Source organism: Pongo pygmaeus, chromosome 2 (genome assembly GCF_028885625.2).
Source record: "Pongo pygmaeus isolate AG05252 chromosome 2, NHGRI_mPonPyg2-v2.0_pri, whole genome shotgun sequence".
In the NCBI taxonomy this organism is placed as follows: domain Eukaryota; kingdom Metazoa; phylum Chordata; class Mammalia; order Primates; family Hominidae; genus Pongo; species Pongo pygmaeus.
Window position 1 is genome coordinate 195,246,637 of NC_085930.1, and position 24,376 is coordinate 195,271,012.

The following is a 24,376-nucleotide window of genomic DNA, read 5'->3' on the forward strand; positions in this document are numbered from 1 at the left end:
AGGATAGATGAGTTTAAGTATTTACATGTGTTCATCATACTATTCTTTCTACTTTTCATAATTTTGAAATTTTTCAAAAACAAATTTGCAAACAAAATATTCTTTATAAAGGTACACAAAATATATGCTATATAAAACTCTCATGTGCTTTCAGATTTGGTGTGTGTCATTCAGTTAAAACCTATTTTATCAAACCATATTATGAAATGTGCATTACAATTACAGTCAATACTCCTCTTATTTCAGCTTATAATAAGGTTTCATACCTCCTATTAACAAAAAATAAAATTATATGCTAGCTGCCGGACCAATTGATTTCTTTTTCATTAAATACATGGAAAATTTAATTTTAAGGTCTAATGAAATTAATGGAGCTGTTTTGGCTTTTTTAATGCATTACTTAATTACATTATCCCCAAAAGCTGTCTACCAGAATTCAATACCTACATGAATACACATTTACTAAAGGAGTACCTTGTCTTCTGTAATACTCATCACATTAATAATAATTAATAATTTTAGCCACACATCACACTAGATAATTATAAAATAATCAGAACTTACGTTGTCTTCTTGTTTAGGTAACTTGGATATGACTACTTACATGAGATCTGCATTAATTTAATCTTGACCTGGCTGCTTTAGTAATATTTCTTACAATATATGCTCCAAAATGCATCTTTTCAAGTTTTAAAAACATTATTCCTTAAAATTTGTGTTTAACACATTTTTTTTTTTTGAGACACATCTTACTCTGTCACCCAGGCTGGAGTGCAGTGGCGCAATCATGACTCACTAGCAGCCTACACCTCCTAGGCTTAAGCGATCCTCCCACCTCAGCCTTCAAAGTAGCTGGGACTATGGGCGCATGCCACCACACCCAGATAATTTGTATTTTTTGTGGGAGAGGGTTTTGCCATGTTGCCCAGGCTGGTCTTGAACTCCTGGGCTCAAGCAATCCCTCTGCCTTGGCCTCCCAAAGTGTTAGAATTACAGGCATGAGCCCCCGCACCCAGCCAACACATTTATTTGAATTGAAAAATGACATCAGACTCTTTCTGACAGAAATTAAGTCAGAGTCCGATTTGGCTGATTGGTTTGATAATGAGGCCCAGCTTTGCCAAAAATGTTCTAGTAAACATTTTTCAGAATGCTTATTACTGAACGATCTAAATGGAATCTCTGAAGTTTTGATAAAATAAAGGATGCAATAAAACAAAAGCGTTTAAATAAAAAATATTGGGTGATATGGCAAAAGGATTCTAAACTGGCTCCCATAATCCTTGCTTCCTGGTATTCTTGCCTTTGTGTAATCCCCTCCCTTTGAGTGTGGATGGGACCTTGGACTTGCTTCTAACCAAGGGAACACAGCAAGAATGATGGAATGAATGTGATAATGTGATATGAGATTGTAATGCCAGTTTTGTTAGGAGAGACTCCCTTGCTGTCTTCGAAAAAGCATGGCCATGCTATGAAGACCCATGTGGCAAGGAGCTGAGGATGCCCTTCAGCTGACAGCCAGCAGAGAACTGAATACTGCCAACAGCCATGTGAACTTAGATGAATCCACTCCCAGCCATGCCTCAGAGGAGACTGCCGTCCCAGCCAACACCTTGACTGCAGCCTCGTGAGACCCTGAAGGAGAGGACTCAGCCAAGTCATGCCTGGACTCCTGACCTACAGAAATGTATGTTGTTTTAAGCCACTAGTAATATTAGCACTAATGGATACTAATTAGTAATATTGTGAACTAATGGATGACTAATACAAAATGGTAAAGTAGGCTGAAATTAATATTTCAATATTTGAACCTCTTTGGAACCTAGCCCTGTTAAACAGGAGTCCAGGTGAAAGATTTGCAGGTGTAACATACAGCAGTGGTTCACAGACGAGCAGGCACCAGAATCACATACAAGGCATGTTGGCAAAACACCGATTGCTGGGTCCCACCCCCAGAGTTTCTCATTCAGTAGGTCTGGGGTGGGTTCTGAGAATCTGCATTATTTTTTCTTTTCTTGTTTTTTGAGACGGAGTCTCGCTCTGTTGCCCAGGCTGGAGTGCAATGGCGCAATCTTGGCTTACTACAACCTCCTCTTTCCGGGCTCAAGAGATTTTCCTGCGTCAGCCTTCTGAGTAGCTGGGATTATAGGCACACGCCACCACGCCCAGCTAATTTTTGTATTTTTAGTAGAGACAGGTGAAACCCCGTCTCCACTAAAAGAGATCACAGGGTCTCGATCTCCTGACCTCGTGATCCACCTGCCTTGGCCTCCCAAAGTGCTGGGATTACATGCATGAGCCACCACGCCAAGCCAAGAATTTGCATTTCTAACAATCTGACAGGGGATGCCGATGCTGCTTGTCTGGAATTCACACTTTGAGAGCCACTGTGTGGAGTCATCTGGTAGCTAAGTTTTAGTAAAGGCTTTCTGGTGTACTAAGTCATTGAGAAAATGATTAGATTGTAATAACTGGTAACAAATCCTTTTACAAGTTAAATTGTTTTCAATCTTTTATTTTCAATAAAATTAAAGGGGGACCTAATAGAGTTGTCAATTGATAAATCATTACAAATAATTTTTGATGAAAGAATATGTGAATTTTAACAAGTAAACTTGTTGAAAGTTGGAAAGACTTTCAAGAATGGAGTGGCATTTCCATTCAAAACTCTCACACGCAACTCCTTCTATTCCTAAGTGCTTATTTAAGTGAACAAGATATATTAGAGTAGGTTAAACTGCTGTTACAAATAGACCCAAACATGGTTCAAACATAAAGTTTATTTCCTAATGGCAAGTGTTCTCCTGCATGTGGTGAATCAGACACCCAGGTTTCTTCCATCTGTGGCTCCACCATCCGCCAAGGGTCTTGCCATCATCTACATCCAACTAGAAGAATGCACAGAAGAGCACCTGCTCTCTTAATAGTCCTAGCCCAGAAAGAGCATGTTTTATTTCTGCTTACCTTTAATTAGATTGTATCTATCTGGGTCCAATCAGCAGAGAGAAACCATAGAGTAATTTGAATAGGGGAAGTTTAATAGGGAGAATTATTAACTGTAAGAGGGGATTGGAGTCACAAGGGATTGGCAGTTCAGAAGTAAAGGGATAACATTTATAAAAAGCAGATACTATCCCTAAAGCTGAGAAAGAGCACTCCCACCTCCTTCTCTTTCATCAGGGCTGAGATTCATATTTCATTGAAGAGGTGTATTTGAGGGCCTCAATATTATCCTTAGGTTCAGTGATATGTGAGGACTCAGAATTCAAAAAAAGCTTTTATACTCAGGGTTATGGTTTGTCATAATGAAAAGAGAGTTAAAATCAGCAAAAAGAAAAGGCACATAGGGCAGAGGCTGGGACAGACCAGGTGCAAGCTTCCAGTTGTCTTTTCTCAGTGGAGTCATATGGACAGTACTTAATTCTTTCAGCAATGATGTGTGAAAACACTCATAAAGTATTGCCAGCTAGGGAAGCTCACCCAAGCCTTGGCGTCCAGGGTTTGTACTGGGGGTTGATCGCATAGGCATGGCTGATTGTGCTCACAGCTGACCTTAGTTATTCAAGTCTTCAGCTCCTCCAGAGGCCAGTTGATACCAAGACCCCCACCATAAATCACACCATTAGCATAGACTACCTGGCGTGGCCTAAGGTCCTAGATAAACAAAGACACTCTTATCAGGCAGGATATTCCAATACTTTTCTTTTTTCCTTTTTTTTGAAGGTATGGGGCTTGGACAATGTGAACTGAGTTAATCCTTAACTGCACAGCAGGGCATGCTGTTGTTCACTGAAGGGTAGAGAAGTGCCTTGCTGGTTGCACTTGCTGGAAATCTACCCTATTGGGTGCCAGGGAAAGTTGCTCAACCCACTCTGCTACAAAACTGACTGGAAGGGTGGGGGCCAACGGAAGCTGCCGGCTGCTAGGCGCTGCTGACTACTGTGCACTGCAGTAGCTGGGTACTGGAGAAGCTGTGATCCTTGGAGGAGGCTGCACACGGGAACTAGGAAGTAAAATGCTTTTCTCTTTCAGTATCACTCTAGCACCCCAAAGCTTCAGTGCCAGCCACCAAAGGAAAAATGTTTAAAGGGCCCAGATCAAGTTTACAGAGGAAACAGACAAGGGTGAATTTGAGCTGAGAGGCAATGTATAGATAATGGGCACAGCCACACTGCAAGGAACGCTGGGAAATATAGCCCACCCACATATTTACCTAACAATCTTATTACTGAAAGAGAAGAAAAATGATTTTGGTGGACAGGTACCACTCTCTGCCACATGATATTTCTTAGACTTAATTTAAAATGGAAAAATACGAATAGAATTGATGCTCAACCCATCTCATTCTTGCAGTGAACTAGTGGAAAAAAACAATAACACTCCCGTCTAGCTCATTCAGAGATTCAATTCAGACAGATTTTTACTTTTTATGTTTAATAAGTATATATCAGATTTGGTGATATATTTATGTTTTTTGATCAATTGTGAACTAATACGTGTAATCACTAAATACAGAATAATTTTTAACATATATAGCTTTATTGTCAAAGGAAATTATCTAAAATAATTTGTTGTATACAAGTATGATACAGTAAAAAAAAATTTTTTTTTTTGGGATGGAGTTTCTCTGTCGTCGCCCAGGCTGGAATGCAATGGCACAATCTCAGCTCACTGCAACCTCCACATTCCGGGTTCAAGCAGTTCTCCAGCCTTGCCTCCTGAGTAGCTGGGATTACAGGCGCCTGCCACCACGCCCAGCTAATTTTGCATTTTTAATAACTAAATTGTGATAATATTTTTAAATGTCAGAATTTATAATAAATGGGAAATTATTTTTACAATATGGTGGAAATTATTAAGGGTCAATTTAAAATAGTGCTAAAGGATACCTAGATTTTCAAAATTCTTTTAGAGAGAATGGAAGGAAAAAATGCGAAAACTACTGATCTAATTCATCATTTCATCCTCAACATCTGGCTCAGAACGCAGTACATAATAAGTGCTCAATAAATATTATTTGAATAAAGATAAGAAAGAATGAATGGTAAACAGAGGGGTACATACAAATAATGCCCAGTGTAGACAAAGGTTGTACGATCCTAGGCAAAAGAAGTTGCAGGATACTAGTAAAGGTACAAATCCTCACAATCTTTCTTTTTGCAGTCTATATAAATAGCTTTAAAATTTGCCTCCCTTTTGACCAAATCATATATCTTCTAGGAATTTATCCTGGAAGTCATAAGTGAACAGAGATGCTCATAACTGCATTCAGTCAGTCAATACATATTTCTTAATCACCTACTCTTTATCGTAGATAAAGCAGTTAGGTATGGTCCTGCCTTCATAAAATGTACCGTCTATTGGGGGAGGCCAAGTAACTAATCTTGCAAATGAAAGATTAAAAATTGTGAGAAGTTCTATAAAAAATAGGCAGCAAGCACTGAAAGAGTATTAAAATGGTGTTGGAGGGAAATGACAGCAAATCTAGGAAGGCTTGGAAAATGAAATTATTCATTTATTTGAAAGATAAACTGATTGTTTTCCCTGGGGTGCTCTTAGAAATGAGAGTAAAGAATGGGTGGAGGGTAAGCTGCTTGGAGGCCAGGGATGGATTCAGGGGCGGTATAACATTTCACCTCCAGGGAATAGCTCATGTCAAGGCTGGAACAGGAGGGATCAAGATATGGTTGAGACACTGGAAGAAGGCGAGGGGCCGTGGAACATATAGGGGAGAGGATGGTGCATGGTGAGGCTGAAGAGGTATTGGCTTGGTAAGGCCAAGTTCAGGAGTTTGGTTTTATCTCAAACAAATGACTATAAATATTTTCAGAGGAATAATTAACATAAAATAAAATGCACAGGCCGGGCTTGGTGGCTCACGCCTGTAATCCCAGCACTTTGGGAGGCTGAGGTGAGCAGATCACGAGGTCAAGAGATCGAGACCATCCTGGCTAACACGGTGAAACCCCGTCTCTACTAAAAATACAAAAAATTAGCCGGCCGTGGTGGCGGGCGCCTTAGTCCCAGCTACTCAGGAGGCTGAGGCAGGAGAATGGCGTGAACCCAGGAGGTGGAGCTTGCAGTGAGCCGAGATAGCGCCACTGCACTTCAGCCTGGGCGAAAGAGCGAGACTCCATCTCAAAAAAAAAAAAAAAAGCACAGGCTTCAGGTGTTCAGTTCAATGAATGTTAACAAACATACATATAACAACCACCCAAACCAAGATATAGACAATTTCTATCAATCACCCCAGCATGTTCCCTCTACCCCTTTCTCGCCAATACCTGTCCACCCATCCCTTGCTACCGCTTTCTATCACCATAGGTTAGTTTTGGCTATTCTAGAATTTCATACATTATAGAATCACACAGTATGTATTCTTTTGTGTTATTATTTAGTTTAACATAATGTTTTTGAGATTCATCCATACTGCTGTGTGTATCTGTAGTTCATTTTCTTTTATTGCTGAGTAGTATTCTGTTGTATGGATACCATGACTTGTTTATTTGTTTTCCGGTTGATGGGCATTTGGGTTGTTTTGAGTGGCTGTTGTAAATAAAGCTTCTATAAATGTTCTTGCATACGTCTTTTTGTAATACATGCTTATATCTCTTTTTGGCAAATACTTAGAATTGGAATTGCTGGATCATAGAGTAGATGTATGTTTACCTTTGTAATAAACTGCCAAATAGTTTTCCAGAGTTGGTTGTACCATTTAACACTCCTGCCTGCATTGTATACTTGCGAACATTTGGTGTTGCTGGTCTTTTTTATTTTAGCCACTCCAGTGGGTATCACTGGAAAGTCTCAAGTAGGGGAATAACTTGTGCTTAAAAACAAATCACTCTGACTACATCATGCAGAAAGGGCGGGGATGGGGCAAGAGTAGGTGTGGTGAGACCTGTTAGGTGGTGACTGCAACAGTCCAGGTGAGAGATATTGGGAGATTTATGGTACTGATGATGGAGATGGATTTTAGAGATATTTAGAAGGTAAAATTAATAGGAGTTGGTTACTAATTAAAACAATAGAAAAGACCCAAATTATTATTTGTCATTTGTTTGATTTTGGGCTGCAGGGAGTGTAGACTACTTGGTTTGGTAGGCATGGACATATCATATTTGTGGTCCCTTTATCTCCAGCAAAGGGGACTGCTTAAATATATGATGTTACATATGTACTATGGAATGGCATGCTGTCATTAAAAATGGTGTAAAAGAATTTTTCTTGAAATGGAAAGATGTTCAAAATACAATGCTTAAAACAAGTTTAAAGACTTTGTAAAGTGTATAGCATGACCATTTTTAATATTTAAAATACAGTATAGAGAAAAGCCATCTGGGAAGATGTAAAGTGTTAACTGTGATCTCTAGGTTGAGTTTTCAGAATAGTTTTTAATTTGGGCTATGATTTTTTTCTGGTTTTCTACAAAGAACATATGCTAATTGTGTAATATGAAAAAAAGTTATTTAAAAACACTTAACATTTCAAAAATAGAAATTTATTTTAAGAGCACAAAATGAGAATAAATAGAGCCCCAAGGGGATGGGAAAGGTAGTGATAACAGGATCTTGATCCTTCTTCGTTTATCCTCAGATACTCTTTCCCACCGTGTATCTTCCAGTCTGGCTACCTGGCAGGGTTCCTAGGCCTTTTTCAGCCTTTGAAGGTCTGAGAGTAGAAGGGCTAGTGAGAGAGGCTGAGCTGAACTCAAATCCAGGATTTTGAAATCCATGGAAACTTCTCTGATCCCTGTCCCCAACTGAGGGTACATTCAAACCTCCTTTGGATTCTAGTAGTACTAATCAGTTCCATTGCTTCTGCCACTCTGGAAATGGCATCACAAGTCATACATGGCTTCCACATTGCTAATCCAGCCACAGTCCTCACCGTACTGGTCACATCAGAAGCGCTGGCCATTGTCGCTCTCTCCTTCCTCCTGGAGACACCCTCCCGGTTTTCCCCTATTTCACTGGCCACTCTTTTTCAGCCTCCTTTGCAGGTTCTTCTTTGTCTCTCCAGCCTCTTAATCTTGGAGTGTCCAAGGGCTCAGTCCTTGGAACTTTTCTTCTATTTATACTTACTCCCTTAGTGATTTCATCCAGTTTTAGCTTTAGATACTCTCTTGCACACTGACAACTCCTAATTGCTATCTCCAGCCTGGATCTCTCCCCTGAACTCCGGACTCGTATAACCCAATGTGTTCCCATCTGGATTTCTCAAAGGCATCTGAAAGTTAATATGCCCCCTAAAGAATGCCTGTTCTTCTCCCACCTGTCCCCAAATTGTTCCTTCTCAGTCTTCTCCCTCTTGGTAAATGGCAACATCAACCTTCCTTGGGCTCAGGCCACACACCTTGGAGCCATAATTGACTTCTCTTTCGTTTCTCATCTTACAAGTCCAAAGCCTATTGGCTCTATCTTACAAATATATTCATATATGCTTTCCTTATGCCCTGGCCCATGCCACCATCTCACCCCACCTGGATTACTGCAGCCTCCTACAACTTGGTCTTCTTCCTTCCTTCCTTGTTCCCCACAGTCTATATTCAACTTAGCAGTCAGAGTGATCTTTCAAAATACACATCAGATGATGTCACTTCTTAGCTCAAAAAACTCTAACAGCTAAACATAAACAGAGTAAACGCCAGAGTCCTTAAAAAGCCTACACGGCCCCAGATGATACAACCTGTTACTTTTCTTTTAACCATGTTCCGTCTGACTCCTGGATCCAGTTTCACAGTCCTTGTTATTCCATAAATATTCCAAGCATGTTCAAAGCTTCAGGGTCTTGCACTTGCTCTTCCCCCTGCAGGGAAGGCTTTTCCTTCCGATATCCATCTGGCAGCTACTTTTTTGGGTCTTGGCTCAACTGAGACCTTCCCTGACCTCCCTACTTAAAATTGCAACCCTCCACTCCCACTACTCACCATTTCCCTTCCCTGACCCATAGTACTTAATACCCAACAAATTCTATCATTTGTTTTTTTTTTTCCTCCCTTGCCCAGATGTAAGATCCTTGAGAGCAGAGATTTATTTCCCTCCACTAATCCTAGAGCTGTACCTGGCATAGACTATGCACTATTTATCGGATGAGTAATACTCAGTATGTTACACCTTGCATTCTAGTTTCACCTGGAGAAATGTTTCCCCCACTGGATTGTTGGGTGCTGAAGGAGAGGGTGGGCTTCATTGTGACTACCTTATCTCCACCTGCAAAGCGTCTATTACAGTGTCTTACACATCATCGATGATTGGTACATGATAACTCAATGATGAAAGCACAGACTCACCCTTGTTTCACTCCAGGAAACAGGTCATCCAGGAGAGTCTGGCTAATTGTTAAAGGTAGGTGTTACAGACATCACTGATGCCAGCTCCATGTGCCCTCAACCCCCTGAGCTAACTGCATCTGAAAACAGTTCCTAGCACACTGATTATCTGCGTCTACTCTCTTCTCTTCCTGATAGGATATATATTGAAGAGTTAACATCTCTGGGGATAACCTTCAACCAATAGGGGCAGGAGTTGGAGGATAAATGCCTCAGCCTCCCCAGCTTCTGGTCAACATAGTCTGGATAAGATGGTGTCGGTAGTGTTTAAGCATGACCTGGAAAGTGTAGCATTTAAACATGTAAGAGGTTGTCACACAATTACTATACCACGAACAGGGCTTTAGCTTGAAAATGCCATCTAAATCATTTATTTTTAGCATCTAGCAGTGCCTGGCACCTAGCAGGTGCTCAGTGGATGATTGAAAAAGAAGAAACGTGCCCTTAATGGTGGAACTGAGCCGTCTTCAGAGCTTGCTTAAAAATGGTGACTTGAGAATGATGTTTTTAACTGTTAACTCTCCTACACACGCACACACACCCCTTGACTTCCCTAGGAAACTCCTTTCTTTCTCCCTTACTGCCTATGAGATCGGGGAGTAGTACTTCATCAGTGCCCTCAATGAACCTAGGAGGTTAGGCCAGATGGCCCCCTGAGACCATCTAGTTAAACCCAGTCAACCACTGACCTGGGGCCAGAACCCAAATGTCTAGCCTCCAAGGGAGTAGTCCTCTTTCCACAGTAGCCACTGTGAAAATTCCAAAAAAGAAATTAATTTTGGAGGCTAACAGCCATGGTATTTTCAGACTCAATTTCAACAGTATTACTGTTTAAGAAAGCCTGCCAAAAAGATAATGGAGATGAAAAAGTGCTCTGTAAAGCGCTACCCAAAGGTTATCTGAGGTTCACTGCCAAGGTCAACAAACCCAGGCTTGGGTGTACAGCCAGCTCTTAAAGTTGGAGGAGCTAAGGCTGGTCATTCAAAGGGCCCCTTCTGAATGGGACACCAGTGTACTTGCTGGGATCAAAAGGACATAGCCGCTCGCCTGGTACCACCCTCACACCCTCCCCCTATTTTAAGTACAATACACTTATGTTGAATAGAATACTTACACTATGTATTTGTACTAAACAATACTTACACTATGCATTTGTATTAAACTGATGGTCTTCTGGACTTTTTTCCTTTCGCTTGTGTTTCAGAGGCCACACATTGAGCAGCAGCCACCTGCACCGCTGGGCAATGAACTGTCTCTCCAAGTTTCCAACCGTCTGGGTACATTAGTGTTTTTCTTCCACATTAGTTTACATTTGTCCCAGCTGCATTAGAATTTAGATTCTGCACATACTCTGGCTCTCAAAACCACATTCTTCTGCGCTCACACTACCTCTTTGTCATCTAACAACTGAATACGCATTGTTCCCCTGGCTTGGCTCATGAAAGGGACCCTGATGAAGAGTAAACTTCCCATTTTCTGGGCTTCCTTATCCTAGCGCCCAATACTAGAAGGGCGGCAGTGTTTGGTGACCTCCTGTGTTAGGTTAACGATCTGGGTCTGGGCCCAGGCTGGATAACGAGCCCGTGAATAATGGGGAGCGGATTGTTAAAGCCTTATCATGGTGAAGCTGAGAGGCAGAGACGGCTTTTTCCTGCGCACCCCGCCCCTTCTCCCCAAGCATCTTTTCTTAATCTGTCGAAACTAATGGGGTTTATGTGGCAGACATTCATTCCTCACAAGCTCCAATTCAAGCGGCGGTGCACCGATTCGGTCTCGATGTTTCTACGCTTAGAGGCTTGTAAAACAGTAAAGAAAGATAGCAGATAAACCGACAGAAAGCCTTCTGTTCTAGGCTTGAAAAAAGGCTCTACTTTATTTCTCCACTGTAATAGGAGTCTTGAAAAGGCCAAATTAGGGGTGCAGAAAAAGGGTGAAATAAGAACACTAAAAGCGATAATAATACTGCAATACAACCCAGCGAACTTTATTTCCTTCCACATATTTCCCGAGTGATATATATTCACGAGAAAGAGACAAACTTGGAGGAAAGGTTTTTACTGCTGCACGGCCAGAAAAAAACATAGTGGACAAAACCTTCCTGAGCTTTTTTCATTATTTATCAATCAACCATTAATTGATTTTTCACTTGTCAAGAGCAAAACTTATTGGGGAAAAATTAGAAAATGAATGGTCTTACATTCTTATTGGTTTTCAAAGTATCCACATAAGGGGCTGAGAATATTCTGGGACTCGAAAGTCCTAGACTGCTTTGTAATCTTTTCACACAACCCAAAGCCAAACATGGGCTACACTTTGAAATAAAAAAAGAGTTACTAAGAACTGGTGGCTTGGTGGGCTCAAGGGGATGAGGTGATCTCAGCTCACCATTGGCTGGGAAGAGGATCTCTCGACTTTCTACCTTTTTGGATTAAATTTTTAGCTGGAGTTTAAGAGGAGCTGTGCACGTCTATTTCCAGGTAACAGAGTTCCCCAAACTACCTTCAATGCCACTGTCCATTGGTAAGGCTAAATTGTTGAGAGGGCTAGGGTGGGGGCAGAGAGAAAGCCAGGGGGCTTTTGCCTGCTTTAAAATTAGACCAATGAGGGCAAGAAAGAGGCAGGTTCGGGTGCTTGGTAAACGAAAAGCAAACTTCTTTATTGTACACAGTACAGAATATAACGCAGCTTGGCAGGATGCATACAGCCCTGCGCAGGGGAAAGTATTTCAAATCAACTGGCAGGTTAAAGCCTTTCTGCACTGTAGACTTTCCACACTCTGGAAAAGAAGCAAACAAACAAACCCCAAAGAACCCCCGAAGAAAACAAAAACCATCCGGGAGGTGCATGAGTCCAATGGGAATGCAACGGTGATGCCGCTGTCCTATGCCTGGTGACAGCACAGGCCACGTAAGTTACAGCAGAGGAGGGGTAGCTCAAGCTACAGAGGATTATCATCATATTCCTAAGACAGCATAAATCCATTCAAAAAAAAATCCAAACCAGGGTAAGTAAAGAAAGGAAAACCAAATCTATACAGCATTTACAACAAATAAATCTCTAGCCAGCTGGGGGTAAAATATGCATCTATGTATAGACTATGTGTAGGTTAAGAAAGCTATAAATATGGTTTAGAAAGAGTCCTTTGATTAGAGTACAATGCTAATTAAGGCCCAATCTACAGGTTTACCACCTTTGTGGGCTAATTAGCTTCCAACAGAGGATAATCTCATGTTTCCATAGCTATAAAGTGCACCCCTTATCCCTGTGAACCTCTTCACAAATGTGCTGTCGGTCATAAGGGGGACAGTTTGAGACTATGGAGTGCTCCATGAATAGAAAAGTAGTTCAAAGCATGTGTCTCACACTCACGGAGTCAGCGCTGCCTCCTTCACATACGAGGAACAGTGTAGTCATTCTTAATGTGCTAAGTGTAATTCTACCAGCAGAGCAGGCAGCAAGGTACCACCAGTAACTTTTCCTCTACTTTGAGCTCAACTTTCACATAGCTTTAGCTTGGTTGTTTAAAACTTTTCCAATATAATACAGCAATGAGAATAATTTCTTTTTTAAAAAAGGCAGGAATCTAGAATGCTAGCACTGTTGCTTACCTGTCAGTATCACACGTTAAGTCTCAAACCCTACTGAATCATACAGGTAGGGTTTAAAGTCCAAGATTTAAAGAAAAAGGAAAACAAAACAAACTGATGAAATGGAAATTGTCATCAGTCATGCCCAGGGAAGAATCCCAAGGGTTCTCACCAGGTGACCAGGTTTCCAAAGGACATGACACATGTTATATACATATGCTTTCCAGAGAGGGCATGTTAGCGAACACGGGGAACTATACACAGAGAATCTAAGCTTGTGTCCAGGCTGCCCTGTACACTTCAAAAATGTACAACTCAGGTGCAAATGTTCCATCAGGTTGTCTGGTGCAGAAAGCACAAAGCAGGCAACAAGGTGGGCTTTCACATGGCCAAGGGGAAGCCTCAGCAAAGCCCCTCTCAAGCTGCAGTGTCTTCATAAGTTGGCACGGCCCTGGCTAAAGGACACAGTGCACAGTTACCAAAAGGTTTGTTTTTGTTTTTTGTTTTTCGTTTTTTTGCTTTAAATACCAAAACTACAAAAATCAGTTTATAAACTGTTTTTCCAAAACAACCACCAAAACAAAACAATCCCCCAAATCAGGGCAAAACAAAATACTGTCAAAAGTGTTAATCGCCCTTCTCCTAAAATAAAAGTCATCCACACTCAGGCATGTGATTGGGAAGAGAAAGGGTGCTTGCTCTATTTGGCGACCACATGGCCGGGTGGTTCCCAAGAGTAGCCATGGTTTATGATTTTGAGAACCACGGAGTGGGGAACAGCTGTTCTGACTGCCCCCCTTTTTCTAGACAAGGGGTAATATTTCAGATTCAGCTAGAAGAGCTTTCCAATGTTTAATATATATTTTTAACCCTTAATGGTTTGAGCCTCCCCAACTTAGCCTACTTACTTTTCTATGGGTTTGTGATTTTTCAACAAATTGTGCAAATCAGAGCCCTTCTATGTAAAGGCATTTAGTAGTCCATGATCGATGCGGATTGTCACATACTATGTCCCGTTTTGCGGGTACTAACCTGAACAAGATATTGCTTTGCATATATTGTCCATGGTAAGGAGACTCCATTTTGATCTCTTCCCAGAAACCTCATCAGAATCAAGAGTTGAGGCACCGGCCTTTTGGTGGTTTTCTGCCCCTCCCTGTTCCCACTCCCCAGCCAATGTATCTGTCTTTAAGGGTGCCAGTCCAGAGACGGCTTGGGTTCTCCAGATAATACTCAAAGGGCAAGCTTTAGGAACAGCCAGAAACACAAACAAAACCACTGCCCTTGTTTGCCTGAATGGGAACTGCTAGCTCTAAGGTTTGGCCACTCCGCCACTCAGAAACTTAGTAAGCAAAGCCTTCGGCATAGGGGAGGCTGCTGCAGCGGTCCATGTCCAGGAGGTAAGCGGGGCTGTCTTCAAAGTGGGTCAGTGGCAGGGTGTCCTCCTCGCTGAGGTGACACTCGGACTCTGCCTTCAGGAACGGACGCTGGTTATCCGGGAAAGCCATGGAGAAGAGGGCATCTGGGTCACAGACAAATTTGTAGACGTATCGCTCTCCAGCCACCTGCGGGAGAACACACACCTTACAGGGCCCAGTTGGAACAGGGCATGGGATCAGGGGACAAGAACGAGGTATTCCTAAGTCACAAAGCCAGGGACCAAAGGAGCAGCCGATTACCCCAATCACTCAGACTTATTTTGAGAAATCCTGGGAACCTATTATCTGCCAAGTGTTTTACTGACACTACAGCAGTTAAAAAAGAAGATATCTGAATTTCGAATTCACACTAGATGGCCTCCTAAAAGAAAATCTTCATTTTCTGTCTTCCAGTGACAGCTTTGAAAGCATGGTTATGCTGAGCCTGGAGTTTGGTGTTCCAAAAAGGTTTAAGGACTGACAGGTGCAAGGCAGAAGCCTGACCACATTTTTGGTTACCTCCAGAGTTTACAGTCTTCAGAATATGGCCTTGTTATTTAGAAAGGTTAGAAATCTGATGAGAGCGAGCCTGCACAGAAGCCTTAAGTATGTTCCAAAGCCGGAAAGGATTGCTTTTGGCTTACCTGCAGCTTTAAATGAGTCACCGCATGGCTCTGCTACACTGAGGGAACTGCTAACCACCTTTCTATGGGTTTTCTGCATTATAATATTAGAACCAGAAGGTCTTGGTTATTCAAGGACCTCATGGTATGTGGCTGATGAGCCATCTGCGTCAATGGGATCACCTTCTCTCTGCTGGTTGTTTAGCAACAGTACAAGAGGCACCTAATACCAAAAATCAAACCCAATAATCGGCTTCTGTCTGGAGACACAGAGGGGCAAGGGAAGGCAGCCAACATTACTGATAAGATAAACATTTTAGATTTAAAAATGCAAACTGTTGAGTTTAATCCTGCCCTTCAGTCATTCTGCTGCGATTCTAAAATCTTTTTTTAATTGAACAAGTATGGCTGTGTTTCCAAATCTCTATCAATCAACCATCTCTAGTTAGTGTTGTATGCTGGTTTTACCTTAAAGCCCAACCCCAAAAATTCATTTGTGTGGAAGAGGGAGGCAAGAGAGCACAGTGGAAATATCCTAGATCACAAGCTGGGAGCTGCACGGCTTCCAGTCCTGGTTTAGTCACTAATGAGTCAACCTCTGTGAACCTCAATTTTCCCTTCAAAAATGGAAGGTATGGGACTACAGCTTTTCTAAGTCTCTCTACACACTGACGGGCTATCATTCACCTTTTAATGAGCTCTCATTTACTCGTGAGTCATGTAACAAATAAAATAATAACCCCTTCCTTACATTGGATGGTACATTATTATTTCCGAAATATTTTCAAATATATTACCCTGTGGGATTAAAGCAAGAATTATTATCTACATTTTTATTAGAAATAGAGGCTTTGGGAGATTAGGTGACTTTCCTCAAATCATACGGCTAACAAATTGAAGTGTTAGGATCTGAGCCCATGAAGCCTCATTCTTGGGCTTTCCTGTACTCTTTGCCTACTTATTCTCAGAAATAAAGTTCTCTTCTACTCCCTTAGAAAACACAGAAGCTAGTCATAAGGACAGCTCATTTCCATTGGTTCAAGTTACTGTGTCCTGGGTTGCATCTCCCCATGTTGGATGTGGAGTTGGGAACAGCAAAGGAATAATGGCTCTCCCACCTGAACTTAGGATTTGGCCTGATGATATCAACTCTAAGGAGGATAGGGGACAATGGGAAGTGGCTGCTGATGGGTATGGTGTTTCTTTTTGGGGTGATAAAATGTTCTAAAATTGATTGTGGTAATGGTTGTACAGCTCTGTGAAACCACTGGACCGTATACTTTAAAAAAAGGAGAGGTAGGGTAGGGGACCACCTATCCTACAGCATTTAACTCTGTATCAAGCACTGAAGTTAAACCTCAATTCCTAACCCAAAGGAGCTTATATACTCTAGTGGGGGGTAGCAATAAGAAAGGAGTTAAGACACCGTGAGAAGAGCAGTGGTAGGAACAAGTACTGGTGCCATCAAAAGCAGCAAAGGGGACCACCTAACCCAATCTGAAATGGAAAGGTGACAGAAAACAAGGAGGGCTGGCCAAGTACTGAGAGCATTAGGAATGTTCTAGGTCTTAAGTAGGATGGCAGTTTAATAGGTGTTTTCCATTTTATGGTATGCTTGATAATGTACATGCATGTAACATGTATTCTTTGGCAAACAAATACTACATCAAATTAAAAGGTGGCTATGCTAGTGAAAACCGCCAAGTTTGAGTGAAGGAACGAGAGTTAGGTGGTGACCAGACTGGGAATAGCCTCAGAGCCTGTATGAAGCACTGACAAGTCTAGAGTTTATTCAGGAAATCACAACGAGCTGTTGAGTATTTTTTAAGGTGGCGAGGAGAATATGGGGTCACATTACCACCTGCCTATGAGAAGATGAATCTGGCTTCTTGTAGACAAGTTCTCAGCAGTTTTGCCCATATGCTTCTGCCACGTTCATCTTATTGGCTACTGCCAGGTAGACTGGCTCAATGTGTAAATGCTAGTATCTGGGCAACAGTACATTACAAATTTGGTAGCTAAGAAAGACTTACCATTCCCATCTTCTACTTATCCATGGGATGTTAAGACTGTGGCCCCTCGCTACCTATCCCACTAAGAATTTTGTACTAATTTCCTCAAAATATGCTTCATCCTCTATTCCACAAAGAGCAACCTGCTACCAGGTGACTCTGCTGCCATTCTACAAACGTTGGGTTTTTAACTTGAGTTCCAGTTTCTGTAAGTCTGAAAGAAAAATCTGATGTTCTTATTCCTCTAACACTTCTGAGCATATCAAACTAACAGATTTGGAGGTCTAGGTGTTTTAACAACTAAAGACTTCAATCAAGCTGTTGAAGTAGAGACCTTCAAGCTGATTCCCTGTAGTCCTTTTTGGATACAACAGTTGGCCTAAGTTTCTGGAAATTTCTATATATAGAGGCAGTTTTGGGAAAGCACAGAAGCCTATTTTTCTATTTTGTGTTCTACATGCAACTTCTAGTTCCCACATAACCAACAGCATCAAATGTACTCTATATCTCACTTGATTCTTGTCTCAAGTTTGTCTTCTCAAGATTGTTTCCTACCACGGAATCACTTAGGGGGCTAACATTTTCTCGTAGTGACGATCACCAGTCTCACTACAGAAGCCCAGAACTTTTTCCTTAAAAGAGACCAGAGTGGGCAAAGGGTCTCGTATAATGGCTCACCTTCTGCATGATGCCCTTTTCATAGTAATAGCGGAGAGAGCGGCTCAGCTTGTCATAGTTCATGGCTGGCCGGTTCTTCTGGATGCCCCAGCGCCGAGCAACCTGAAGAGACAGGAAAGTGAAGAGCAATGGAAACGCATTCCCTGGGCCCCATGTTCTCTCCCAATCCCAGCAGAGCCAGTTCTGTAACCTGACTGCTTTGGTCAATGATCTGCTACTCTGACCTGGAAGGGAAGGCATTTAACTCCCTTAAGACCAAACATTCAACAAAGGCGATGATTCAGTGACAACTACTAGGAGGTGAGACCTAGAGATGGAAGAATCCTAGCACTTTAAGATTGCAGAGGGCTTGGCTAACATCCCAGAGGATGCAGGCCCTCTACTGTTTCTCCACGTATGAATTATTGACCAATACCCATAAACCATTAACATGTTGCCATTAAGTGCTATGGTTTCTGTAGCAGTCAATAAGGAATAATTAGAATGGTCATTCCTGAAACATTAGAAACACACTAGTGAGTTGCTAATGGGCCAGCAGAGCAAAAGTTCAATTCTAATAAGATTGGAGGGGGGCTGGGAGATGTTTACTTATTGCAGCTCATGGACTAAGGGGGAATCAGATCATTTCAGCCTGCTGCCATCCAATCCCACGCTCCCAGCAGACTTGCAGAATGGACATGAAAGCATGTAGCACCATTATCCACTTAATGAAAAATTAACAGGGCTTTCCGAACAGTTCTGAAATGCATTATATCCAACCCAGTCCACCTGAGGTGCACTGATAGGGCAATATAATTGGAGCTCTGGGCAAAGAAGCCTTATAGCAGGAAAACTTCCTAGTAGAGTTTACCCAATTATCACGGCAGCCAAGCAATTTCTGTTCTCAAGTATATCAGCTTCCAAAACCCCACTTATGAGAATGACTGTCAACGTAGTAGAATAACCCCGGAAATGTGAGTTTTACTCAGAGGTTTTCAAATGTATGCAAACCAGGGGTCAGGGGTCATATTTTGAGCATTTAGGTCGGTTTTGGAAACTTAAAAAAAAAAAAAAACACTATATTCCTTTGATTATTTTATTTTTATTTTCTGAGATGGAGTCTCACTCTATCACCCAGGCTGGAGTGCAGTGGCACGATCATGGCTCACTGCAACCTCTGCCTCCCAGGCTCAAGCGATTCTCTTGCCTCAGCCTCCCGAGCAGCTGGGATTACAGGTGTCCATCATCATGCCCAGCTAATTTTTATATTTTTAATGGAGACGGGGTTTCACCACGTTGGCCAGGCTGGTCACAAACTCCTGACCTCAAGTGACCCACCTGCCTTGGCCTCCCAAAGTCCTGGGATTATAGGCATGAGCCACTGCACCCGGCCCCTTCGATATTTTAAAAGTCAAATGTTAAACACGGAGTAGGAAGCAGAGAGAAAACAACATTTCACATAAACCTTTTCCTTAAAATATCTAGGCAGAATGAAAGCAACATCTTCTAAATTCAGGATTCTAAAATGATCTTTAATAAAAACCAAAAATGATCTGATAAGAATGCATCTCTCTTAATTACAGTAATAGCAATGATTCTACTCTGCCTTGCAAGAAACCCTGTGAAAGTCCAATTTCCGTTCAACTGCTTCATGTTCCCACAGCAGACACGATGTCCTGGGTCTCCTCTTTTCTCCATATGGTACTCACTCAACTCTACCTTTGAAACAGCTCAAAAGGCAAAATTAACCAAAAATTACATCCTGGTTGGAGAAGATAAACATTTAAAACCAATAGAAATAATGGTAAGAAGAGAAATCTGCTAACCTAATAATATACATCATTGTACCCTGTTCAAAGAAATGATGCTTTATAAAACTAATCTTTAACTGCTGTCTGCCACAAGTGACATAGGGAAATTTCAAAGAAGCCCAGCCTCATCATTTTACTATGTTAAGGGGTGGAAAACAATCCTTGAATATTCTTCAACTTCAGCGGCCACCTCTCAGCTGTCACTTGCATATGCAATTGCTTACTGGAGAAAGGTTTGGTATATGCACAGATTTCAAAGCAGCTCTGGTAGCCATAGTTACTGACTCATCCTCTCGGGCCAGAGCCCTGTGATTCTGTAGCCCTCACCACGGCTGTTCCTTCTACAGTAATGCATGAGGCGGCTCAGCTCCAGAGCAGCTGGGAATTAGGGCTGCCCCTCTTCTGGGACTGGGGAGGCAGGCAATAGCTTGTCATCAGATCTTTCTTCTCTCTCATTAGTTACTTTGGTAGCACGTATCTTGAGGACTGAGGCTGAAGGAGTTAACGGATCTACCTATTCCTCCTCCCCTTTAAAGAGAGAGCAGCCACAGCCCAGGGAGTGGCTCTTTCTAGCAGCCCATCCCTTCAAACCTCCCAGCAGCAGTTATCTGCCACATGTTCAACAAACAACCCTACCCCCCAAAATATTCATTAATGCAGATTCACAGTTAAAATGGCTCCAGATTAAAGCCGAGTCAGTCATAATTGAGAGGGTGCTAAGCTGGATGACTATCAAAAGACATTTGATTAGGGGGCCTGCCAAAACGCAGTTCTAAAACCACAATTTCCATGCACAGTGTAATGGATATTATGGATAATTACCCAGAGTGCACTACTCAGCCACACAGCTGCCTACAATTACGTCCCCAACAGCTTCCTCCTCCGCTTCACCCTTCAAGCTCCCCCATGACGACTTCTTACAGCTTTTTCCAGAAGCTGGTATCTTCCTGACATTAACAAGAACAGGGCCCTTACAGGTATACAAGGAGGGGCGGGGGGAGCTCAGCAAATGTCACCTGTCCTGAGGCTAACGTGCACATGTGGCACCCAACTGATCCTGGGTGAAGAGAATGGAACATTTTTGGAGCTTAGGGAAAGCTTGGGGACTTCAAGGTGGGGTGGAAAGCACCATTTCCTGAAGAAACAAAGCTGCCCGGTCAACCGAGGGAGGCTCAAGGACACCACAGGCTTCTCACATGACTTGGCTGCCTGGCATTTATGAGCATTCTGTATTAATATTAGTTTCTTTATTAAGTAAGAAAGCAGGGGCCCTTTGCCATCTGTTCATCATTCTCTATGCCACTGGTAGGAGTGCAGAAGATTCAATAACAGCTTTACGAAGGATCATAACCAGGTTTACCTGCAGCTGGACGGCCTGTGCTTAGGCCCGAGGCAGTGGCAATAAAATAATAAAAGCTCCTGTTTGTGAAACAAGATAAATCAATAAGGGCTGCCCGCATGACAGAACTACTTTCAGAAAGCCTCAGTGAACCTAGGTGACATGCTTTTCTCAAACTTCACATAAACCAGGCCACGTTATTCAGAAAGCAGTGAGGACAGGCATGGGTCCGCGTGGGGTGGATGGCTCTGTAGGGATGCTAGCAGCCTAAACCATGGCTCTATTTCTACATAGCCAGAAAAAAACACGTAGGCACTAAACTAACACAGTGGCACTCAACTCCAGCTCTGAAGGTAGACTGAACCGAATAGAAGCTGTTTAATTAGTCCATCTAGAGATGCTGACACATTTCTATTCTCGTGAGTGAATATAAAACAGGGAACACATATGCATATCTTGTTTTCTAATTGCCTTGAATGAAGTCTGCCTTCTTCTCCTATCAATCAGGATTCTTCGTAAATTTCCAATCCATACATTCTCCTCCTTTTCCCATTTGAATCTTTAGACCACTTTCTTCTTCCAAACCAAGTCCCCGGTTGCTACCTCCTCCTGTTAACCCCATGCCAGCGTATTTCTTTGGTGTGCTAAAGCGAGCCCTAGAGTTAACTGAACACTGAAAACAGCAATTCTCGTTCAAATGCTTTCTAAGAGTGTCTAAGAGTGTTGTTCCCAATTTAATTATACCCAACCCAAAGATGCCTTTTGATCTGCTGGTTTAATTTATATGCCTAAGAACATGCTACTAAAAGAAGCATATGTCAGTTTTTTTGGGCAGTTATTTCTGTTCCATTTATAATCTCTCTAGATTCTAAATCAAACAGAAATTAAAAATCAACCCCTTTAGAATATGCTATACTGAGAGCCTGATTTAATTTACTTTGTTATGTGATATTCAGGAAAGGGATTCTAGGGTGTGTCTTCTCCACTGAAGGAATGGTACTGGTTCTGTCAACAGTGTATTTCTGTTCTGGGGACAAAAACAGTAACAATGTTTTTTTCCTATTAAAATAACTGAGGTTTGTATCATCTCTCAACTACTCTATTGTGATGTTACATAACACACTTTTATTTTATTTTTTTGGACACAGGGTCTTGCTCCATCACCCAGGCTCAATCGATCCTCCCTGCCTCAGTCTCCCAAGTAGTTGGGACTATATAGGCACACACCACCATGCCTAGCTAATTTTTTATTATTTTTTGTAGAGATAAGGTTTTGCCATATCACCCACGCTGGTCTCAAAATCCTGGGCTCAAGCAATACACCTGCTTCAGCCTCCCAAAATGTTGGGATTACAGGTGTGAGGCACTGCACCCGGCCATAACACACCTTTAAAAAAAAAAAATCTAAGCTCATTAAGATTGAGCCACCTCTGATAATTTTATTTCTCCAGGCTATAGCCATTTGAAATACACAGTGGGTAGTTGTATCCTGTAATATATTGTCAAAATGTCATACAGTATGTTCATGTAGCCTCAGAGATAGACTATGGCCTACACAGGCTAAGACCAAAACAAGTCTGTATCATTGAAACAACACCTGAAAAAGACTTTCCAAGAGGGAGAGCATATCCTATTTGAATGTAAGTCTTCATGATCCTGCTCCCTAGATTTTGCAGAAGTGTTACAAATACTTTTAATGTATTCTACAGTGGAGAACTCTGCCTGTCCATGTATTAGAAACTGTCCCATTAATAGGAGGGATACAGCCAAGCCCACTGGCCAGGCCAGAATATGAATGAGAAGGAAGAGCAGACTTGACACAAAAAGCCTCAATGGAAATCTAAACAAAAAACATCATCATCAACAACAACAAATCAAAACCCATCTGAGTCCAGCATCCAGTGCATACCTCTTCCGGTTCTATCAGCTTGAACTCCATGCCTCGGCCTGTCCAGGCAATGAAGTGAGCATTGGCTGGGTCATCAAGAAGGGTGACCAGGAACTGCCATAGCTGAAGGGAACCTCGTCTCTGGTAAGGGGGCCCCTCTCGATACATGGTAGGCTCCTGTTTGACTTTGCCTGTTTGGGACAAGGACACATCACACAATAGCTTAGTCCTAAGTTTCTCAAGTGGTTGGGACAAAAAGTAGTTGTTCATGCTGATTTAATCACTGGACTTGGGAAGAGAGTCATGGCTGAGGTGTTCTGACACCTCCAAACCTCTACCTGGCAACAAACCTCGGATGGGGCTACTTACCTTCCAGTCTCTCAGGCACAACACAAGTGTCGTCAAAGTATAATCGGGGATCTTTTTCATATGAAAATCCTGAAAGAGAATTTAAAAAGAAAGACTACATTGCTTAACAAATTCTGTGTTGTACTAAAACTATGGATTTAAGGACTAGAGTGCGATCCTATCATTTCAGATCCTAAGTCCTACTGCTGTATCTATGACAGACTGAATTTTCAGGGACTTCAAGAGGGCTTAGGCATTCCAATTCTGATGTAATCACCTGCGCCTCAGTCAGAGCAGCATCAATTCCTGCTTTTACAGCTAAGACTGCAGGAAGTGCTGAGTCACCAGTACGTTCCTTCACATTGTGCTTCTGAGGTCTGCATGGATCAATGTTGCTCTGACTAAGCCTTTACATCTGAAAACACATCTCTATTTCAGTTGGCCTAGCTGGATGGATTTGGTTGATCTGTACATAGACCTGCCGTTTTCCTTTTAGCTAAAATTAATTTCAACCTTTTCTATAAACTCATCCAAGCTACTCACATACCTCATTCAATTACAAAGGAGCTTGAAGGGTAAAGAATGTTGCCAAAATGAATAAAGACTTGGGCCTGTAGAGGATTTCGAAAGCAGTATTGGAGGTATTATTACCAAACAGTGGAAAGGATCTGAAAAGACTTTCTAGCAATGAAACAAATTCATTGTATAGATGACAAAACAGAGGTCAAGGAGGAACTGGCCCAACACCACATGCGAGGAAATAAAAGAAGGGAAGGCACAAAGTTAAAGGGCTCAAGAAGGAAGGATGGCCTGACAGTCTTCATCCACAAACCCCTAATATACGTTCAGTGCTAACCACCATGTCGCTAGGCACCTTGTCAAGATTGGTGGTTCAAATCAAAGCCAGGGAACAGATAACTTTGATGGGGGTCACATCCCTCCTTGTAGTTCAGCCTGTCTCAAGGTGTAAGGTCTCCGTGCATATTCCTTTACCAGGGCTCCTGTCTGATAAGCGGTGCTTCCCTGTGCTCCGTTTTCCTGTTAGTTCACCTGGCTCATACTACAGGTCTGTGTGTGTTGGATAGGCAGTGGGGGCAGGCAGGTGAAAAGGCTCTGCAATGAAGGATTTCCATTAGAGTCTGAGGAGGATTCACTGTGACTTGAAAAATCCACGAGGCCAGGCACAGTGGTGAGCAATTTATAATTCCATGAGCAATTGTAAAGGTGACTGCACCTGTAAAGCTTCAAGGTTCTGAATGAGGATAACCATAATAACAAGTGCTATGTGGCTTATGAAGGAGAAGGCAATAAGTGATTTTAGATCGATTTGTTGAAGACAAATAGCCTGTAATCCCAGCACTT

General features: G+C 42.1%; 1 protein-coding gene across 2 annotated transcripts in view; it reads right to left on the reverse strand.

Moving 5' to 3' along the window:
* Positions 1 to 11,962: 11,962 nt before the first annotated feature.
* ETV5 (ETS variant transcription factor 5) overlaps positions 11,963 to 24,376 on the reverse strand; it is a 62,600-nt gene continuing 50,186 nt past the window's right edge. For both annotated transcript variants that reach the window (XM_054482611.2, XM_063662497.1), the window contains exons 10-13: positions 23,036 to 23,104; positions 22,688 to 22,857; positions 17,650 to 17,751; positions 11,963 to 14,483 (exon numbers count right to left, since the gene is read on the reverse strand). In XM_054482611.2, the coding sequence (XP_054338586.1) occupies positions 14,262 to 14,483; positions 17,650 to 17,751; positions 22,688 to 22,857; positions 23,036 to 23,104 (563 nt within the window). In that variant the 3' untranslated portion in view covers positions 11,963 to 14,261. The remainder of the gene's footprint in view (positions 14,484 to 17,649; positions 17,752 to 22,687; positions 22,858 to 23,035; positions 23,105 to 24,376) is intronic.